This window comes from Lucilia sericata, unplaced genomic scaffold (assembly GCF_015586225.1).
Source record: "Lucilia sericata isolate MDLA Ls3-8-SP2 unplaced genomic scaffold, ASM1558622v1 Contig000089F_arrow, whole genome shotgun sequence".
NCBI classification, from domain to species: domain Eukaryota; kingdom Metazoa; phylum Arthropoda; class Insecta; order Diptera; family Calliphoridae; genus Lucilia; species Lucilia sericata.
This window is the reverse complement of record NW_023994122.1, coordinates 222,200-242,360: the sequence shown is the minus strand read 5'-3', so window position 1 is coordinate 242,360 and position 20,161 is coordinate 222,200. Positions and strand designations below refer to the sequence as shown.

Here is a 20,161-nt window from a genome sequence, read left to right as displayed (position 1 = left end):
ATTTTGATTTTAAAAACTAATATTTTGTTAGTTCAAAAGAGCTCGGTCTATAATTGACTTAAGCTATATTCTCCTCCTTTTTATAGGGGAGCATTCCTTTTACGGCATATGGTTTGATGGTGGGTATATGAGATTCAGCACAGCCGAATATAGTATTTTTTTTTCTGGTATTTTTATTTCTGGTCATTTGTCATTATTTTAACACTAAAGCTTTACGCATATTGTTCCCAGTTGATGTTAAGGAGGAAACAAGCAAACTTTTTTTTAGTATAAAATGAGCTAAAGTTTGAGTAAAAGTTAGAAATGACAAGAATAATATTTTGTATTAATATAACATTTTTCTTTTTTCATTGTATTTTTTATGTGATATTTTACATTATGAACACAGCTAACAAACCTCAACGTATACCACCACATTATCTAGGCTTCCTTGGCTTACATTTTGTTTGAGTTAATAACTGTCAGGAAATCCACTGACAGATTTACTCAAGTTCAAGTTACATTTTATTCATCGCACAAAAATGATAAAGGAAAAACACAACATTATATAAATATAGTTTTTTTTATAACAATGGACCGGCAAGTTGTGGTTAATGAAAAACAAACAATTATTATTTTCCTTTTTTTTAATAATTCGTTAGAGATGAAAAAAAAACTACTGAACTGACAATGTAAAGGAATTAAGAATGACAGTCAACAGTATTAGCTTTATTATTATACCCTACACCACTTTAGTGGGGAGGGTATATTGGGTTTGTGCTGATGTTTGTAACGCACAATAATATTGGTCCTATACCCACCTTAAAGTATACCAATCGGCTCAGAATCATTTTCTGAGTCGATTTAGCTATGTCCGTCCGTCTGTCCGTCCGTCTGTCCGTCCGTCTGTCCGTCCGTCCATGTAAACCTTGTAATCAAACTACAGGTCGCAATTTTGAAGATATTTCAATGAAATTTGGTACATGATCTTATATTGTCCCAGGGACGAAGCCTATTGAAAATGGTTAAGATCGGTCCATTATTTCACCTAGCCCCCATACAACTGAACCCCCCAATAGGGCTTGTAATCCTTGTAATCAAACTACAGGTCGCAATTTTGAAGATATTTCAATGAAATTTTTCACATGATATTTTATGGTACCGTAGACGAAGCCTATTGAAAATGGTTAAGATCGGTCCATTATTTCACCTAGCCCCCATACAACTGAACCCCTCGAATAGGGCTTTTCAAACTTGTAATCAAACTACAGATCGCAATTTTGGACATAATTCAATGAAATTTGGCACATGATATTTTATGGTACCGTAGACGAAGCCTATTGAAAATAATTACCATCGGTCCATTATTTCACCTAGCCCCCATACAACTGAACCCCCGAATAGGGCTTTTAAAATTTGTAATCAAACCACAGGTTGCAATTTTGGAGATAATTCAATGAAATTTGGCACATGATCTTTTATGGTACCGTAGATGAAGCCTGTTGAAAATGGTTTACATCGGTCCATTATTTCACCTAGCCCCCATACAACTGAACCCGCCGAATAGGGCTTTTAAGTTCATAATTATGTTTAATATACTCATATCTCGACAAAAAGCAGCAATAACCAAGTTGTATACAAGACTTGATGACCCCCACGAATTCCATAATAATAGGTTCTCATATGACCCTAGCCCCTATGAAAAGCCCCCATCAAAATTTCACTTAAATGTCCACAATTTTATTCAACAATAAACGGCTTAAGTATGTATGTATATCTAAGGCAAGGTACAATTCAACTTAAATGCTTTATTATGGCAACTAAATCACATTATATTTTTGTCAATGGTGTAGGGTATTATATGGTCGGCCTCGCCCGACTATAATTTCTTACTTGTGTTTTTCATTGGGGTTAAATGTATTGACAATTATCCCTGAAAGCTTATAGACTTTAAATGTTTTAATTACATTACTCATTGTTTTAGTTGCAGAAGTAAAGATTTTTCTGTTGAATCACATTTTACGTTAATTTTATAAGTTTTATTAAAAATTCAGTTTACTGTGATTTAATAAGCACACTTATATCAGAAATGGTTTGTATTACAGTGTAGAATATTGTAATCTTAAGCTTGACCGTCTACATCTTTCATGAGAGTAGTATTAACAGAATTGAATATTTTTCATAACTCAAAAGCTTTAAAGTAGAATAATGTGATTATGTAAAGTAGGATGACCCTTAAATGGAAATTGTTGATGTTCCTACCAAAAACGAAATTAAGTTCCTTTGTAAGATACGATTTTTGAAAATTTTCGTAATTTCATGTAAAAGAATTATATGAAATTTTAATTTTATGTGAAGGGTGTTTGAGATGCACTGTCAAGGACATGTAAGAGATGTTTGTACTGAAAAATACTGAAAATTTTTCCGGAAAAATATTAAATTCGTACATAGATCTACTACTGAATTAATATGTATATCATAATCACTTTCATTTTGGGTGGTAATATTAGTACCTTGTTTCCTATTCATACAAACGTGGTCACCCTATATAATGTATAAGTATTATAAATATTGCATATTTTGCGGCTTATATACTTTTGTTATAATTTACTTTAAAATTTCTTTGTTTTCTGTCTCTGTTTTCTTTTTCTTCTTTATGTTAAAAAAAAAAATAATAAAAAACCTTTTTAATACTTACTTGGCCAAATCATCTAAATTCATAACGCTTGGATAACATTGAAACAGTATACGATCCGATTCTGGTATGTACATCATTTGACCCTTAAAATAAAAGAGAACAAAAAAACAAATTCATCATTTAACCAAATATTCATACATCAAGTGGGTTGGATGAATAAAATCTAGTTAGTTTTTCGTTTTATTCAATAAAATGCAATGTTGCGTAAAAATTCAACTGTTTGTTGGCAAAACAGAATTTGCCAAGAAACTACGAATGAAAACAGAATAACAATTTGTTAAATCTAAAAATTTTCCTATGGATATAGAAAGGCTAAATTAATTTTTTATTTTATTTTACATTCTCTGTAAAATTTCTTGAAAATATCTTTATGTTTATAATAAAATATAATGTTGCATTAAATTTTTATTATTATTTATATCCCTTTAAAGACATTAGATAACATTGACAATGAAAATCATAATTTTTGGGTTTCAAATTACTAAAAATTTTGTATTATGTATATTGTACTTAAATATTATATTCATTCACCATTATTAAACGCTAAGAAAGTTTTAAAGCTAAGTTTTTATGGTAATTTAGAGTTCCAAATTACTAAAAATTTAATATTATTTTTTACCAATACATATTGAGGGACTATTTTCAATAGTCTCTAAAATAATACAAGTTTTCAGGAGAGCAAAAAATCTGTTTATTTCGCTAGTTCGTGAAGATTTTTGAATTTTTTCTTCTACAATATATTTTTACGACCATATTCTAAGTCCTTATATAAAAAGAATTCAAAATTTTGCATAATTTGCAAAATTATTCACATATTTATATTAGATAAAGCTTTTTTTCTACAAACAATTTTTTACAACCTTCAGATAGAAAGTTTTTCATAGAAATGTACATTTTTTATTTGATTTAATATCAATAAATATTATCTTTTTTGCAATATAATGAAGTAATAGAAACCATATTGTTGAAAAAGCAACAGATTATAAGGTTTTGTTCAAAATCAATGTTATACACGACAATAAAATTATTCAAATTAGTATCATAATGAGTGATATTTCGAAAACTATTAAACCGATTTTTAATATTTTGGCGGATTTGTGTTCAGCATGTCCAAATTAGTAAAAAACACTTGTTTTGCAACAGAAAATTATCCAAATTAATAGTGTTTGGAGCAATTTTTGGATAAGATAGAGAGTTTTGCATTCAGAATTTTTCTTTTTTTAAGATAGAGAAATTGAAAAAGTGTTATAAAATTGCCAAAAAATATTTTTTTTTTTTTTTAAATTTATACCACTGATAAGGGGTAGTTTGCTAGATATTTTACCATCAAAATCTTATTTTCATGAAAATGACAGATAGAGACTATTGAATATAGTCCCTCGATATGATAATATTTTGGTATAAAAAAATATCTCTTTATTTAGAATTACACGCTCAAAAAAATTTAGAAAATTTAATTAACCGAAAATATAGAGAATATATTCAAGCCCGTAGAACCATTTAATTTTCACGATTTTATAAAAATTTTAAATTTATATTAAGTTTATATAATGTTATTGAAAATTTGTATTAGTTCCGTAAGTAGTTCTGGAATGCATAATTATGTTCCAGAGCACTACTTCTAGATGTAATGGCGAAGTCACTAGTTCCATGGATGTTTTTAAAGAATATAAAGTGGTTCTGTGTGTACTCGTTCTACTTAAAACTGATTTTCTAGAACAAATACTCAAAAAACATTCCTGAGTAATCAAAATCTAATAAGATATTTAGGTTGCATAAAGGACCTCTTGGTACGTGGAAAAAATAATAAAAATCGATTAAAATTGCTCTCGTTTTTACGCGATCCCAGCTAGCATTTGGAAGATTGTTGGATGATTGATTAATCAGTAAACTGAGTAATTTTTGACTCCTTTTGTTGAAAGTGATTAATAAGTTGAAAGCTTAAAAAATTATATGATATTATATGATATATGATGATTGGAAAAACAATAACAAAATGTATAGCAATCATAAATTGATCATGCTGGTGTTTAAAATATGATTGTTTTAAAAACTTATTTTGTGATCATATTTCAAGAAGGAACAGCAACACTTACACTTAAAAATTACTCAAAAACAAAGCAAAAATGAGTCGAAACTGATTAGAAAAGACCTTATTTTCTATATGACTATAATATGATTCGAAAATAACTCTAAAACGACCAGTAATTGGGCTCATTAATGACTGAAATGAGTCAGAACTGATGAGAAGTGGGGCTCCTAAAAGATTCGTTTAGAGAGTCGCGGCTAGGGTACCATTTTCTTCCAAACAATTTATCACTTATGATCAGAAAGTGAGCGCATATATAATTATTTTAATCGTGCAGAAGAGTCATAAATGACCCGAATGTGATTAAAAAATTCAAAAAATTCTAGCTGGGATACACCACTATAGTGGGGGAGGGTATTATGCGTTTATGCAGATGTTTTTAATACCTAAAATATTGATCCTACACCCACCTTAAAGTATACTAATCGGCTCAGAATCACTGAGTCTATTAAGATATGACCGTCTGTCCCTCCGTTTGTCTGTCCGTCTGTGGGGCCTTGTAAAACTTGTGCGCCCGCTACATCTCCCAATTTTTAAAATAATTTAATGAAACTTGGAACTAATGCTTCTATTGGTCCAAGGAGGAATATTATTGAGAATGGTTGAAATCGGTCAATTATTTCACCTAACCCTCATACAACCGGACCCCCGAATAAGACATTAACACTCAGAATTATGTTAAATGTTCTAGTATCTCTATAAAAATTCATAAAATTTTGTTTTATATAAGTCTATTTTCGTAATGATCGGGTGTCATATGACCCTTTCCCCATACAAAGCCCCTTCAGAATATGACTTGAATGTCCTGTATTCACTAATAAACACTAGTATTGCGATAAAATTCGGCTCAAATGCCTTTTATATAATCATAAAACCCAGTTTTTATACCCAACAACAGTATAGTGGACACTCAAAATATTTGTCCTGCACCCGTTTTAAATTATATCAGTCGGTTCACAATCACTTTCTAATTCGATTAAGTTATGTCCATCTGTCTGTCTGCGCTTGCTTCAGGTCGCAATTTTCAAGATAATTTGATAATATTCGTAATTGGTGTAGGGTATCATATATAATTTTTTTACTTGACGTGTATAAACTGAAGAACATTTTATTAAAACAAATTTTGAGATTAATATTTCATCATCCTTATTTTTCGAGTATAAACCAAAATTGTATATTTAAAAGCAAATAAGAGACAAACATATTGTTATAATATCAAAAACTTTTGCTACCTACTGTTTTCCTTTTAACTAAAACTCTGACTGGCATTGTTGATACCAACAGCAAGTGGCAAATATTTTACCATCCTAACGCTACACTCAACCATTTAAGAAGACTCATATTGCCTGTTTAAGATTATTATTTGACTGTATAAAATACTATAACCAGAAATTTGTGGTAGACATCAATGTCAGAAACACATCATTGTGATTTGTAAAAAAAAGAATACTTTAAACACAAGTACAAGAATACAAATAAGAGTATCTAAGAATGTAAGAAGAACAATACCGCATCATTTTAATATCTAATACAGTCATATTTTGTAAACATTTTTTTGCTTTAAAAAAGGAAGAATGAATTGTAGCAATATAATACATAGTATGTTCGTTTTCTTCTTAAAGCATATTGTTACTTAAAATCACTTTGATAAGACAGATATTTTTTTCTGGGTAAAATTTGTGGTTTGGGAGGGGATAATTGAAATATTCTTTTCCTTGTTAGTAGAGAGTTTGCTAGAAAAAAAAATAAGTTTGGAAATATTTTGTTCTTTCTTTGTCATTTGATTTTTGTGATGAGTTATCTGTATAAATGTATGTTTGTAGAATTATGAATTAAAGACCAACAGTTAGAAAAAAAAAACACAAAAATTGTCCAGATAGTGGCCACATGGAGGTTTGTGAAATGTTTAATGAAAAAAAAAAAAAAATCATAAAATTTTTTTCTTTGACAAGTTCTAAAAAAAGCAAATTTTATCTAGTGACCCATGTAGTGACAGCTATTTATTTAATCTATCTATATAAAAGAGTAGAGTTACTGACTGACTGATTCATCATCGCACAGCCCAAACGGTTGAACCTATAATCATGAAGTTTTGACAGTAGATGTGTTTTTGGTTATGTAGATCCATTAAGGAGGGATTTTTGGAAACTTGTACATTTAGGGATAAAAAGGGAAAAGAGGTTTTCTTAGTTATCTTACCTAATATTAGTGATAGAAGAAAAATTTTAAATGCACCTATATCTACTCTTAAAATAAGCAGATGGCTGACTGGTACTTTTTTGAAATTCGTACTTTTAAGGGGTGAAAATGTGTAACAAAGGTGATTTTGGTACCTTTTTGGCCCTTTATAACTTTTTAACTAATAAACAAAATAACATTTTTGTAAATAATTTGACTATATCTCCAAAAATTAGGAGACACCTGTTTCGTACTTTTTTAAAATTCAGTCTTTTTTGGATGTAAGAGGGAGAAAACTGTATTTTTGGTACTTTTTTTTAGCACATTAAGAAAACTTTTTCGATTTATTGAAGTATTTCTAATAAATTATGGACTAACACTGGGGAAAAAAGTACCAAAAAGGGGTACTATTCAAACTCAGTGAGCAAAATTTTATAAAATTTGAAAAAGTAGTTTATTTACTCACACAAAATAAACTATTGGTATATTATTTTGGAATTCGAGTACTAAGGCCTATATAGGATCAAATTCGAGTAAATTGTTTGGTACTTTTTGAAAGCACAATTTTTCTGGAACAAATGAATGCAGATTTGAATCGTTTGAGTTTTATCTGTGATATATATATATATTTAAATACGGAACATTTTGTAAACTTTATTTTAAGTTTATTATATAGTTTCGACTTTAGGGTAGTGAATAGAGAAGTCTATAGTCTTGACTTTGGAATAGTCTAAAGTGTCGGTTATATTCTTTATCGATCATGATTGAAATAGTTAAAAGTGCTCTAACCGACACTTTATTATTAATTGACATTAATAAGATTTTGCAATTGCTATCTTTTAATTTATTACAAAAAAAATTTGTTAAATTAAAATTTTGTCCTAAAATTATCATAATATTTTAAATATTATCATTTCTTTTCTAAATTTGTAAAACTAAGTACATATTTTCCTATTTAGCTATAGACTCGAATATATAGTTTTATTTATGACACAAAAAATAACCTTGTACCTACATTTATTAACAAACTTTTAACATTATATTCATAACTTTGTAAATATAAATATAATAATAACTATATTTATGAATATACATACACACATACTTATGTACTTAAATATATAAAAATAAAAAGATACACATACCTTTAGTCTAAGATAACGTTCATGTTTGCCCATGGCACCTTGACGTGTCTGCAGTACGTAGATTGTATTGATATGGGCTAAAACATTTTCGAATGTCAATTGTAAATGAGGACGTATGGCTTCAAGTACTTCTAATAAAGAGCAATTTTCATCGGCCACTCTAGCAAAAATGAAAGAAAAAACATATTTGTTAGAAAAACAAAATTCTACAAAAAATGAAAAGACATGGATATTAATAACAACTTAATATCAACATGGCCATTTGGTATCGATATAAAGGCATTTTTATTATACTTTGACAAACATGAGCACAAATGTATGTACTACTATGTGTTAACAAACCAGCATTGTGAACCTTATGTTCATATGTTTGTTTGTTTTTGCAAGTACCCAGGCTGGTAAACAAAATGCATATGTATGCCTTTTTTGTGGTATGAGTGATGAAGGATTTCTTTAATATGCTTAAGTAACCAACTTAAACACATTGCCCATATACATTTGTGCATATTTTCTTTAGTTTTCATGTTTGTCTTTGTGTGTTGTTCAAATGTCATTTTCAATTTAGTCTTTCGTCTAAGGCTACAAATTAAGTATTCAATATCATTTGAAAATTAACACATTTTGCACTTAAATTATTTTTAAGTAATACCTACCGTGGTATAACTCTTGATACTGATTTGCCAGCTTGTACAATTTTCATTTGACGATCGAACATAAGATGAAATGGGAAAATTTTACAAAATGTTGCCGGTGATATCAAAGGGGCTGAAAAGATAAAATTTTATTGTTCATTAAAGGTTTCTATTAAATATAATTAAAAAGCAAAAAAATTTACAGTCGAGCATGGCCGTTCATAGGATATTCTTTGACTGTGATTTCAGAATGTAAGGTGGCGTTCCTGGTAATTTTTGAAAATAATCCTTAGTTTTATTATATAGTACTTATACCCCACACCATTATAGTGGGTTTGTACTTATATTTGGAACGCATAGAAATATTAATTCTACATCCACTTTATACAATACCAATTAGCTCAGAATTATTTTCTGAATCAATCAAGAGATGTCCGTCCCTCCGTCTCCATCTGTCCATCCATGTTACCCTTGTAATCATTCCACAGGTTGTAATTTTCAAGATAATTTAATGAACATATGCTTTTTTGAACTAAAGTCGTTGGATTTTTTGACCGGTTCATTATTATCATCCATAAAACCGTACTCCTCGAATAGAGTTTTGGAGCACACAATTATGTTAAATATTCAAAACTACAAAACTAGCACAAAATTCCCCTCAGAAATTGTATTGAACGTCCTTAGCTCTTATACATACATGTATATACATTAGGGTGTCCCGTGGTGCACTTTTTTGTAGGACTACATCTCAAAAGATACTAAATACGAGACAAATTAATAATAATTATTTCGAAAATGGTCTCAGTTCATTACCATCCGATTCTCATAAAATAATTAAGAGGGATTTCGGTTTATGTAAAACATTTCGAATTTCATCGCTCTACCTGTATTTTTAAGTCAGTAATGAGCATTTAAGCAATATTGGCCTAATGGACCTTATATGGGAGGTAGGGCCAATTATGGACCTATCGTCATTAAATTTGTTAGAGAAATTTCGAGTTTCGAGAAATTAGAGTTAAAGCCTTTGTTTGAAGAGGACGTTATATGGGGGTAGGGTCAAGAATGGACCGATCCGCATAAAATTTGGTGGGGAGATTTTGGTTCCTATAAAACTTGTTAATAAACAATTTCATTGATATAATATAACTTTATACCAGTTAAAATTATCTTCCGAAGGGGACGACTTTCTGTGAGGGTAGGGTCAGTTTTTGTATGGATATAGTCCCCATACAAGAATTGACACATAGACCTATGTATATTACCTTTATTCAATACCAAATAATGCCTTTCAATGAGAATATTTGTGCAAAATTTCAACTCTCTAGGTTTTCTCGTTTAGGCCCTATCGTTTCTACAACAGATATACCATTTTTTTGATGGTGGGTATAAAACGTAGTCCTTAGTCGATCGTTATTGGGGTAATAACTTTGGCCTAATAATAATAGACACAATTAAAATTGAAAAGCACTTACCTCCACATAAATTTTCTATTTCATCTGGTGGCTCCTTGCCGGCTTCATCTTTTGCTTCATTGTCTGCTTTGTTAGTCGATGATATTTCACGTATCAGAAATTGGACATGATCATAACGTTCAATATCGTCACTTTTATTTTTCAGTAAACGTAAACATTTCTGTTCTTTATCTTCGGTGTCGAAACTATCCGCAGTTGTGGCAGTTGTTGAAGAGGCGGAATGAGATTTTTTGCGTGTAAATGGACATGGTTCTAGAAGTGGAAACATTATTAAGTATATTTAAATTTAACATATGTATTTTTTTTTTCAATTTGACATTAAAATTCCTACCTTGTCTTCTGTTATTTGTATAATTATCCGCAGATTCATCGTTGTTATTGTTAAGATTAATGTTGTTGTTCAGATTATTATTTTCTTCATTGGAACATGTTACGGAAGCATTCGTTTGTTGTTGTTGCTGTATTTGATTTATTTGATGTAAAAATACCTCGTCTTTTTCATCCTCTTCCATAGGATCTCCTTTACGTTTCACAATTTCTATTTCCACATCGACGCCATGTAATTTGGAGGCAACCGCCTGAATATAAATGGAGAAATGAACGGTAGATTGTCACAAAAATATTGATTTTTTGATTGGTTGAAAAAATAAACAAAATTATAATGATAATGAAACATTACACGAGGTTAGATATAATAATTTTGGAAAAGTAAGCAGCTCAATAAGTAACATTTATGTCATCATTTATTACTTACCTTAACAATACCAATTACAATGTGTTCTAAGCCTGGACGTTCTGAATAGTAGTGCAACAGCAGCGAGCCATCCTTTTCTGTGCAGCGAAATGAAGGTGCTCTCATGCCAGGATACAATGTGCCCAAATGGTCATGTAGGGCATCCAAATTCTAATGCATTTTCAATATTTATGCCACGATAATGTAACAAAATAATTCCATAAAAGGCCAAGGCATGAGACCAGACGGCATAGCAACAAACAAGTAGTCCAATAGAATATGATTTGTAAGTTTGTAAGTATTATATTATATTAAATTATTGAAGGTCATCATCATCCACAATACAACCATCATCATATGCAATATAAAAGTATAGTTATATTTCCAACAATGAGAACAATAGAAAATAAAGGACCATAAAGTATGAATGTGTGCAACCACCAGTAGTAGCATTTGTTCCATTTAAACCAACAGCATTGTCATTCATCGATTTTGATGGAATGAACACAAAAATGCAAGAAAATATTCAATTTTACAATTTTGTTTTATTATTAAATGATAAACGAGCCACAACAACAAGAACAAATAAGGTTTGTTGCAATACAATACAATACAAAAAAAAAAAAAAACGAAACGTAACCATCATCAATTGTATGAATTTATTATTGTTGTTGAAGTGGATGTACAGAGGTAGCAAAAGTAGTTGTAGCAATTGCAACAAGAAATATGTTTGTTATTGTTGTTCATGGTATTATTTCAGCATCATCATCATCGACAGCATTGACAAGGGTTTCGTTGTATAATACAGGAAGTAGTACAAGTCACAGAGAAACCATCCAAAACATATACACAGACACATTTTACCAGAAGCCATCCATGTATGTTTGTAGTTGTTAACGTTGTTTTATAAAAAGAGAAGGGGATAGAGAAAAAGGAAAAAAAAAAAATATACATAAATACATACACATAAATATAAAATGAATAAACAACGAAAACAGCAACAAATAAATAAACGAATCAAATTGAAAATAAATCGAATGTGAATACAACACTCTCTTTCTATTCTTTATAGATTTGTTCATCATAAAACGGAATTAAAAAAATATGTATGAAAATTTAACTTAGTATTTTCTACTGCTTAGATAAAGTGTAATATACTTTTGTTATTTTACAGGAAATTCAAATCCCCTGAAACATATTATTTTTTTTTTCTTTATTTTTCTATAGGAACCCAAACTATTTGTACAGATAAATAAATAGTGATTAACGATAATTGCTTGACAAGGTATAAAATGCTCTAGGGATATACAGTTTGTTGTTTTGTGTTAATTTTTGTAAAACGCATAACACTTCCGTTAGAAGAAAAGACACAAATGCCATTAAGTAAATTTGTTTAATATTTTTTTCACATTTGTCAGATAACAGATTCGATCGAAAATTTGTCTTTAAATTATTTAAAGAATATTAATATTTGTTTTGGACTCTGTTTTCCTGATATGTATATTAAAACTATTCTTTCGAGTTTTATTCTTTTGGTTCTATATACATTAGACCGGATTACAAATTGTTTCTTGAGTTACCCTTCTCAAAATATAATATGTTAAGTCATATGATGTTACTAAAAATTAATTAATTCTAAGAAGTAAGAATGAATCTTATTAATTTAATACACTATGATCTCCCCTGTATATGGAGTATATGATCTGTTTAGTAGTCCTATGGTATGCAAACATGTATCATAATGAGTTTTTAAAATCCTGGTTTACAAGGACCATGGATTTATGTAATCCCATAATATTAGCAAAAGGGTAGTTTTGGGATTAGTCTGATGTAATGCATGTTTGGATTACATGGTCCTTCATTTAACATGAAAAATTTAAATGTAGAATGTTTTTTATATTTGGATTAGTTTTGGACGAGTCTCTTTACACAAGTGTAAGGTTGGTTGGTTAACGTGGTAGTTAACTGCTCGCGAACAGTCATTTAGACTCCGTTTTCCGATGTTGTATTGTATAGCATTAGATCCAGCTTGTAGCAATGAGAGTTTTCAGGATATCATTAAGCTTAGACCCACATATTTCACCAAGGATTTCTATGAAGTAACTGCCAAAAAACAGTTTCTTGTGGCGGCTAGAGCAGAGCATTCACAGAGGTCATTCCATATATCTTCAGCCTTTCGAAGAAATAATGTGCGATACTGATCTGGATAAAACCTAACGGAGTTGATACTAAAACGGCGTTGGAGATATCTAGAGCAGATCCCATTTTGACAAACTCATCTGCCTGTTCATTTCGATAATAGCCCCTATGCGCAGGGACCCAAACAAGGACAGATCCTTCTTGCATTGTCTAACTAATAGGGAAGTGGTAATATAAGAGTTTAGTGAGAGAATTGCCGCTTGGCTATCGACAAAAATGTCTATGTTACCAGAATATTGAGATCATAGGCATGTCTGTAAAGCGAGATTTAAATATGTATGTTTAAAATTCATTGGCAACGGTCTTAAAAAACGGATTTTTCAGATCCATTTATATATTGTACTGAAAACAGGATTTTTGTGTCTTTGATTATATATTTTTTATTTTTCTCATATTTAGTGCAAATTATTTGTTCTCCTACAAAACTATGGTTCATGCGACAGTTTCATGTGTATATCACGCAAAGGAATGATCTAAAATTTTGATATCATGTGAAAGGTCTTTAAGAGGCGCTTTCAAAAGTATTGAAAATTTTATAATTCTTCGGAAAAATTTAAAATTTTTACATAGATTTAATGAAATTAATATATCCTTATTAAATTTCAGCTATTCCTTCTATATTAATTCTTGTTTCTGAAACAATAGCATTTAATTTCCGAAATAAATATAAAATATTTATGAATATAAACACACCTGTAAGAAATCTCTTGGTGTGGCTCCCAATACTTGTAGGATTTTATCGTAGCCTGAATCTTGACAGAATTCAAAAAAAGTTTTACCAAATAATTCCAAAATATCATCAGCTGGTATATCTGCAAAAGAAAGGAAACATGTTTAAAATGTTGTCTATTATTACAACCCCAAACTCAGCATAATTTTATTTATTTCTATGAATAGACTCTTTAATACAAAATCATTTAAAGCATTTATTAAGTTTTTTACATTCAACAACACTCAATCGAATTTATTACTTTTAACAATTAAAAACTTTATAAATATTTTTATTATGAATATATTTTATATGAATACACTCCTTCTTGCATACACTTAATTGAAACATTATAAAATATATAATTATTTAATTGCAACAATAAATATGTATGTTTAAATCGTTTTTACTCACTTAATATTTCCACTGCAGCACCAATTAAATTGTATGTGATTTCATCGTCATATATTTGTCGCACTAAAAATTGTCCTTCCATTGTGACCATGGCTTTTTTTCTGAAAAATTTTAAAATAAAAAAATGCAAAGAATTATAAATAAATATAGAATTACAATAGCACGTACTTAAGTAATATTGTATATTAATTAATAAATGTTCATAGAGTTTAAACTTTCAAGAGACCAGTTGGTTAAATGTGTGTTTATTTTTATATTCTTTAGTAAAATTGTTTATAATTGAAGTTTTGCAAATAACAATTACTTGTAATTGTAATTGAAGAATTTCCAATTACAATTACTTGTAATTGTGAATTTTGTTCCTTACAATTACATGTAATTTATAATTAGTAATACCTTAATGACAATTACAAGTAATTTTAATTGGAAACTTCAATTATAATTACAAGTAATTGGAAAGACTTCAGTTACAATTACAAGTAGTTGTAATTGGTGATTGGCCAATTACAAATTACATGTAATTGTAATTGGAAAAACTTCAATTACAATTACAAGTATTTGTAATTGGTTATTGCTCAATTACACATTACAAGTAATTGTAATTGACCATGTAATGAATTACTTTGTGTAATCCCCCATGCCTGGTCGGTAGTTACAACAAATGTTTTCTTAATCAACGAATTTATTACAATTGTTTGGTATTTTTTCACTACCAACAATCCTTTTGATAATTTATCATTTCTGTACAAAAAATAAATTTATAATTTTTTAAATACAAAAACACGCACAACAATAAATTCTTTTTAAACAATACAATGCAATAATAAGAGAACAGTGAGTGAAAAAAAAGAACCAATTAATTTTTATTTATTACTGTCATACGCGTATATATCCCCAAACACATATAAATGTGGAAAGTCTCACAGACGCAGACACTCATACCGAGTGGCAAAAATCCGAAGGTCTTCCACGAACAGGCCTTTTTAAAGGGTTTAAAAACCATTTTGTTTCTTAATTTAGGCAGTCTTTAAAAAACATTAAAGACCCCTTTCTGACACCCCTTGGGAAATAACAAACTCAGCAAATAGGATCCGAAATTGAGAAAAAACTAAAAAACCTTATTACTAGATTCTTGTAATTATTCGGCTTTGCCGAATCATATATACCCTTCACCATAGTGTATTTAAAAAATATTAAATTTATAAAATTTCAAAACATACCAAACAAAATACACAACGCAATGAAACCAACATACATCCAAACATAAATCTTTTTCCAATAAGCAGTGTTGTTGTTGCTTATTTATCAAGGCATGCAAAATATTGCCTTTTTTGATGAAATTTTCAGAGGTTGTTTCGGATTTTTTCTTATATCTCCGTTATTTATGGACGGATTTTGCTCATTTTAAATATGAAACTTCTCGAAAATATGTCTGACAGAATTTTTTAAGACTTAGATCCCAAAGTTATCAGAGGTCTTCAGAAAACTGATTTCAACAAACACACAGACGGACAGACAGAGAGACGGACAGACATGGCTTAATCGACTCCGCTATCTATAAGGATTCAGAATATATATATACTTTATAGTGTCGGAAAATTATATTTTGGATATTACAAATGGATTTACAAACTTATATATACCCTTCTCACGAAGGTGAAGGGTATAATTACATATAAAACAGAAATGGGATTTTAAAGGGATTAGGAGCCTCTATATCTGCTAGAAAAAGGCCATTATGAAGGCCTTTTTATATTTACGTTTTATCGCTGGGTATTTAAAAATTATGCATATGTTATACAAGTTTGTGTAACAATGGATTTGTATAAGTATGGGGGTAATTGTAGTTTTAACTTTTATTTTGTATGCATACATGTGCAAATACATTAAAAATACATAAAAAGATTAGGGTCATTCCAAACCTAGATTTATAGGTGGATTTAATAAAAAATTTCTCAAAACTGTTGTCCTTATTTTAAGTGTTGGTGAGCAACAATTTGTAAAAATGTCAACTTTCTGAATATAGAAAACAATGACCATATTTTTTTTCATTGAGACCAGCCTAATATACATATATATATATTTATGTTAAATACATATGTATGTACATTGCAATAACATGCAATTTGTGGTTAACAAAACGTTTTTAATCGTTGTCATAAATAATTAAGCGTCATTACTTCTTTTATTTAATAGTACTTTTTTAATGAATTAAATGCGTTTTTTTAATATTTAATTCTTAAAAACACAATTACTCGTATTAAGTTAAGTATTGGTAGTGTAATAAAACGTACATTTAAGCGGTTCTTTATTAAATATTGAAAATAATTGAAGCAAAATAAATATGATTATGTATTGTTATAACTTTAAAAGTATTTCAAATTTATTACATATGTGTAAAGAAATTATTTGATTTTCATAAGATTTGAGTTTTAATCTGTCGATTTAAAATAAACGAAAGTTTTTCCGATTCTAGCCCTCTAACAACAATTTCTTGCATCCAAACCAATATTTGTTTCATTGTCAATGCCACTTTTTAATCAAGCTAAACAATAATATTTATTAGCAATTTGGACATCTGTGAAGTAAAAAACTCGTTTAAAATTCTGAAGTTAAAGTATTGATCGAGCTCCGCTGTGACAGACTCAAATACGGAAACAGAACCACTAATCTACGTCTAATTTTGACGTCTGTGAAGTAAAAAACTTGTTTAAAATTGTGAAGTTTAAGTATTTATCGAGTTACGCTGTGACAGACTCAAATACGGAAACAGAACTGTTAATCTACCGCAGTCACACAATGCGTATACGTAATATTTACTTCTATTTTTAATACTCATATAAAGTATACGTATTATATTTCTTATATTTATTTTTACTTTAATAGCAATGGAGGTTAACCGAAGTCTTTTTAATTCAGAATTTAATCAAATATTTAAAAAAGTGTCTTCTTATAGCAGGACAACAATATTTGGTAGCTATTTTAAAGACAGTGAAGTAAAAAACTTGTTTAAAATACTGCAGATCAAATAACTATAGAGTCTGATAGACTAGAACGCAGAAACAGAACTACTAACCTACCAAAGTCACACAATGCGTATACGTAATATTTACCTCTGTTATTAATAATTATATAAAGTATACGTATTAATTTTCATATATGGGCAATTTCATATAAAATGACCGAGGTTAGTACTATTGGTATCGGCCCAGAACTGCCGGACTTAGAGGGGGTCAATGTTGGACATTTTGGTCATACAAGGTTTTATTCAAATGATTGTAACTTTTCACCTCTTGGTCCTAGAAAAATTTGTCAGATAGTTAGAGTTCAGATAGCTATTTCTACATTGTTTTCAGAATTTATTTTTAAATTTGTTTTTTTTTTTAATTTTTTTCCAAAAATGGGCCCTTTCTTTGGCACTTAATTTTTCCCTATTTTTTCAAAAAGGACGTTTTTGTTGTTTTACTTAGTGGGATGCGAGAAGAATGTCTATCAAAAAATTTATTTTTTAACTTATGAATAAGATTTTTCAATATTTGGCACTTAATTTTCTCCTATTGCTAGGACCAATAGGTGAAAACTTACACTCACTTGAATAAAACGCTGTATGACCAAAATGTCCAACTTTGACTCTCTCTAAGTCCGAAAGCGCTAAAAATTATTGTCTGGCCTACTATCCAATATCCAAGGTTATCCTTGGTTAGTTCCTTGGTGCAAATTTCATCACATCGCTTTTGAAAGTTGGGCCACTTAACACGAAATGACCCATATTTATTTTAACTTCAATTCGAATGGAAGTGTCACTTTTGGAAATTTAAAAAATATTTTAAAAGATCTCTTCTTATACTCTATTCAAAGTTATGTAGTCTTTAATATGAATAGAAAGAAATTGAAACATCAAATAAAAAATATATAAAATTTACAACTTTTGTAGTACAAGTACTGTTTACAACTTTTCACAGACAATATTTTTTATTTTGTACTATTACTGTTGATAGTTTGACCAATTTGAAATTCATAACACGAAAACCTGAGGAAATTTGATTATTTAATTTTTGCTTAGTTTATCATTTTGTCAGCAAAAAAAAGAAAATCTAAAACAAAAATTGGGTAGAAAACTAAACAAAGTTACTTGTTGTATCTAAAACAACTTTTGCACAGGTGTGCAAGGAAAACTAATAGAGTTTATGCTCGTATACTATTATAGTAAAAAAGAAAGAAGAAAAAAAAAACTTTTTTGGAGTTATGTGTTATATTCTTTTTGTATACTTTTTAAATAAATATAGATGTGAAAAAGTAAAAGTGTTTTATATTATAAAGATACATGCTCAACTTACACCTAAAAGCATATAGAGAGACCTTTTTGTAATTTGTTGGCAATTTTAAAAAAAAGTTTTTATATCCTGGCAAAAATTTGATATTTACATACACACAAATACATATGCTCTGTGACCCAGAAACTTCGATATATGTTGTATTGAAAAGGGAATATTAAAGCTTGAAGTTAATATTTGCTTTTAAAGTAAGCATATAGATAAAAGAGTATAATTTTGCGAGTACCTTTGGCTTACAACTTATATTACTTTTAAAAACTATTATGTAGGGAAGTGTTCAATAGTAAGATGTGTCAACTGATACTTAATAGTTTCGATGTTGTTTGCTGTTCCCTACATTTTCACTTTAATGATTATAAACAAATATGTTTATTACGCTAAAATGTACATAAATAATTGAATTAATTAAATTAGACATACACTATCTTTTTCTTATTAATTTATATTTTAATTAGCAAACACAATTTTTTTCTATGTTTCTTGTTTATATGTACATACATACATACACAGAGGGAAAAAGAAATATACACGCTTGGTACCAAATTGGCACCAAAGAGTTTGTAATTTTTCAATAACAACCGTTGTCAAAGTATATACATACGTACGACAACACTATGTCGCAACGTTGTCAACATTGCAACAATTCGTTGTCAAAATCTAAATTTTATACACATCCGTTGTCTAAATGTTAACAAACGTGGTAAGCTCACTATTGGCAACGGATTGTTTGCAATAGTGAACTTACCACGTTTGTTAACATTTAGACCACGTATGTGTAAAAAATTTAGATTTCGACAACGAATTGTTGCAATGTTGACAACGTTGCGACATAGTGTTGTCGTACGTATGTATATACTTTGACAACGGTTGTTATTGAAAAATTACAAACTCTTTGGTGCCAATTTGGTACCAAGCGTGTATATTTCTTTTTCCCTCTGTGTATGTATGTATGTATATCACAGTAAATACATTGCGGTTTTTATTTATTAGCTTTTAATTAACAAAAACCAAAGATTTCCATTTAATTGTTGCCTTTTTAATAAAGGACAATAAATTTTTATAAAATGTTTATGTGTTAACTTTTAGCATGTGGTTATTTCAATCATAGACTTAAAATATTAAAGATTAATATTATTCATTTGCAACTAAAAGGCCATAACTCAAATTTTATAAGAAAAGGTTAAATGTTTTAATGTTTATACTTTGTTGTATTAAAGGAAATTTCTAATTTTTTGTTTAAATCTTTTAATTACAGCTAATTTTTTAATTCATTGTCACATTCTTCTTAAAGCTAAAAAACTTAAACACTCTTCATATAAATATTTAATTAATGCAATTTGTATTTTCAAAACATTTTCAGCTAACGAGCTATGATGTAAAGAATATTTAAGTGCATAATTTGAATAATTTTGTTTTTTTTTCTAGCAATTTTAATTTTGCTTCATTTCTATGGTCATAGTACGTATAACTAGCATAGACTTTTTCATTACCTCTTACAAGAAAAAGAGGGAAATACAAAAATATATTAACAAAAGCAATCACGTATTTTTGGCCAAAAACTATAAAAAAGCCAAAACTA

At 29.0% G+C, this 20,161-nt stretch overlaps 1 protein-coding gene across 2 annotated transcripts in view; it reads right to left on the bottom strand.

The window, feature by feature from the left end:
- LOC119599809 (guanylate cyclase soluble subunit beta-1) overlaps positions 1–20,161 on the bottom strand; it is a 195,760-nt gene that overhangs the window by 120,542 nt on the left and 55,057 nt on the right. For both annotated transcript variants that reach the window (XM_037949696.1, XM_037949695.1), the window contains exons 3-10: positions 14,249–14,349; positions 13,819–13,937; positions 10,948–11,097; positions 10,525–10,771; positions 10,194–10,445; positions 8,743–8,854; positions 8,090–8,249; positions 2,678–2,760 (exon numbers count right to left, since the gene is read on the bottom strand). In XM_037949696.1, coding sequence (XP_037805624.1) covers positions 2,678–2,760; positions 8,090–8,249; positions 8,743–8,854; positions 10,194–10,445; positions 10,525–10,771; positions 10,948–11,097; positions 13,819–13,937; positions 14,249–14,349 — 1,224 coding nt within the window. The remainder of the gene's footprint in view (positions 1–2,677; positions 2,761–8,089; positions 8,250–8,742; positions 8,855–10,193; positions 10,446–10,524; positions 10,772–10,947; positions 11,098–13,818; positions 13,938–14,248; positions 14,350–20,161) is intronic.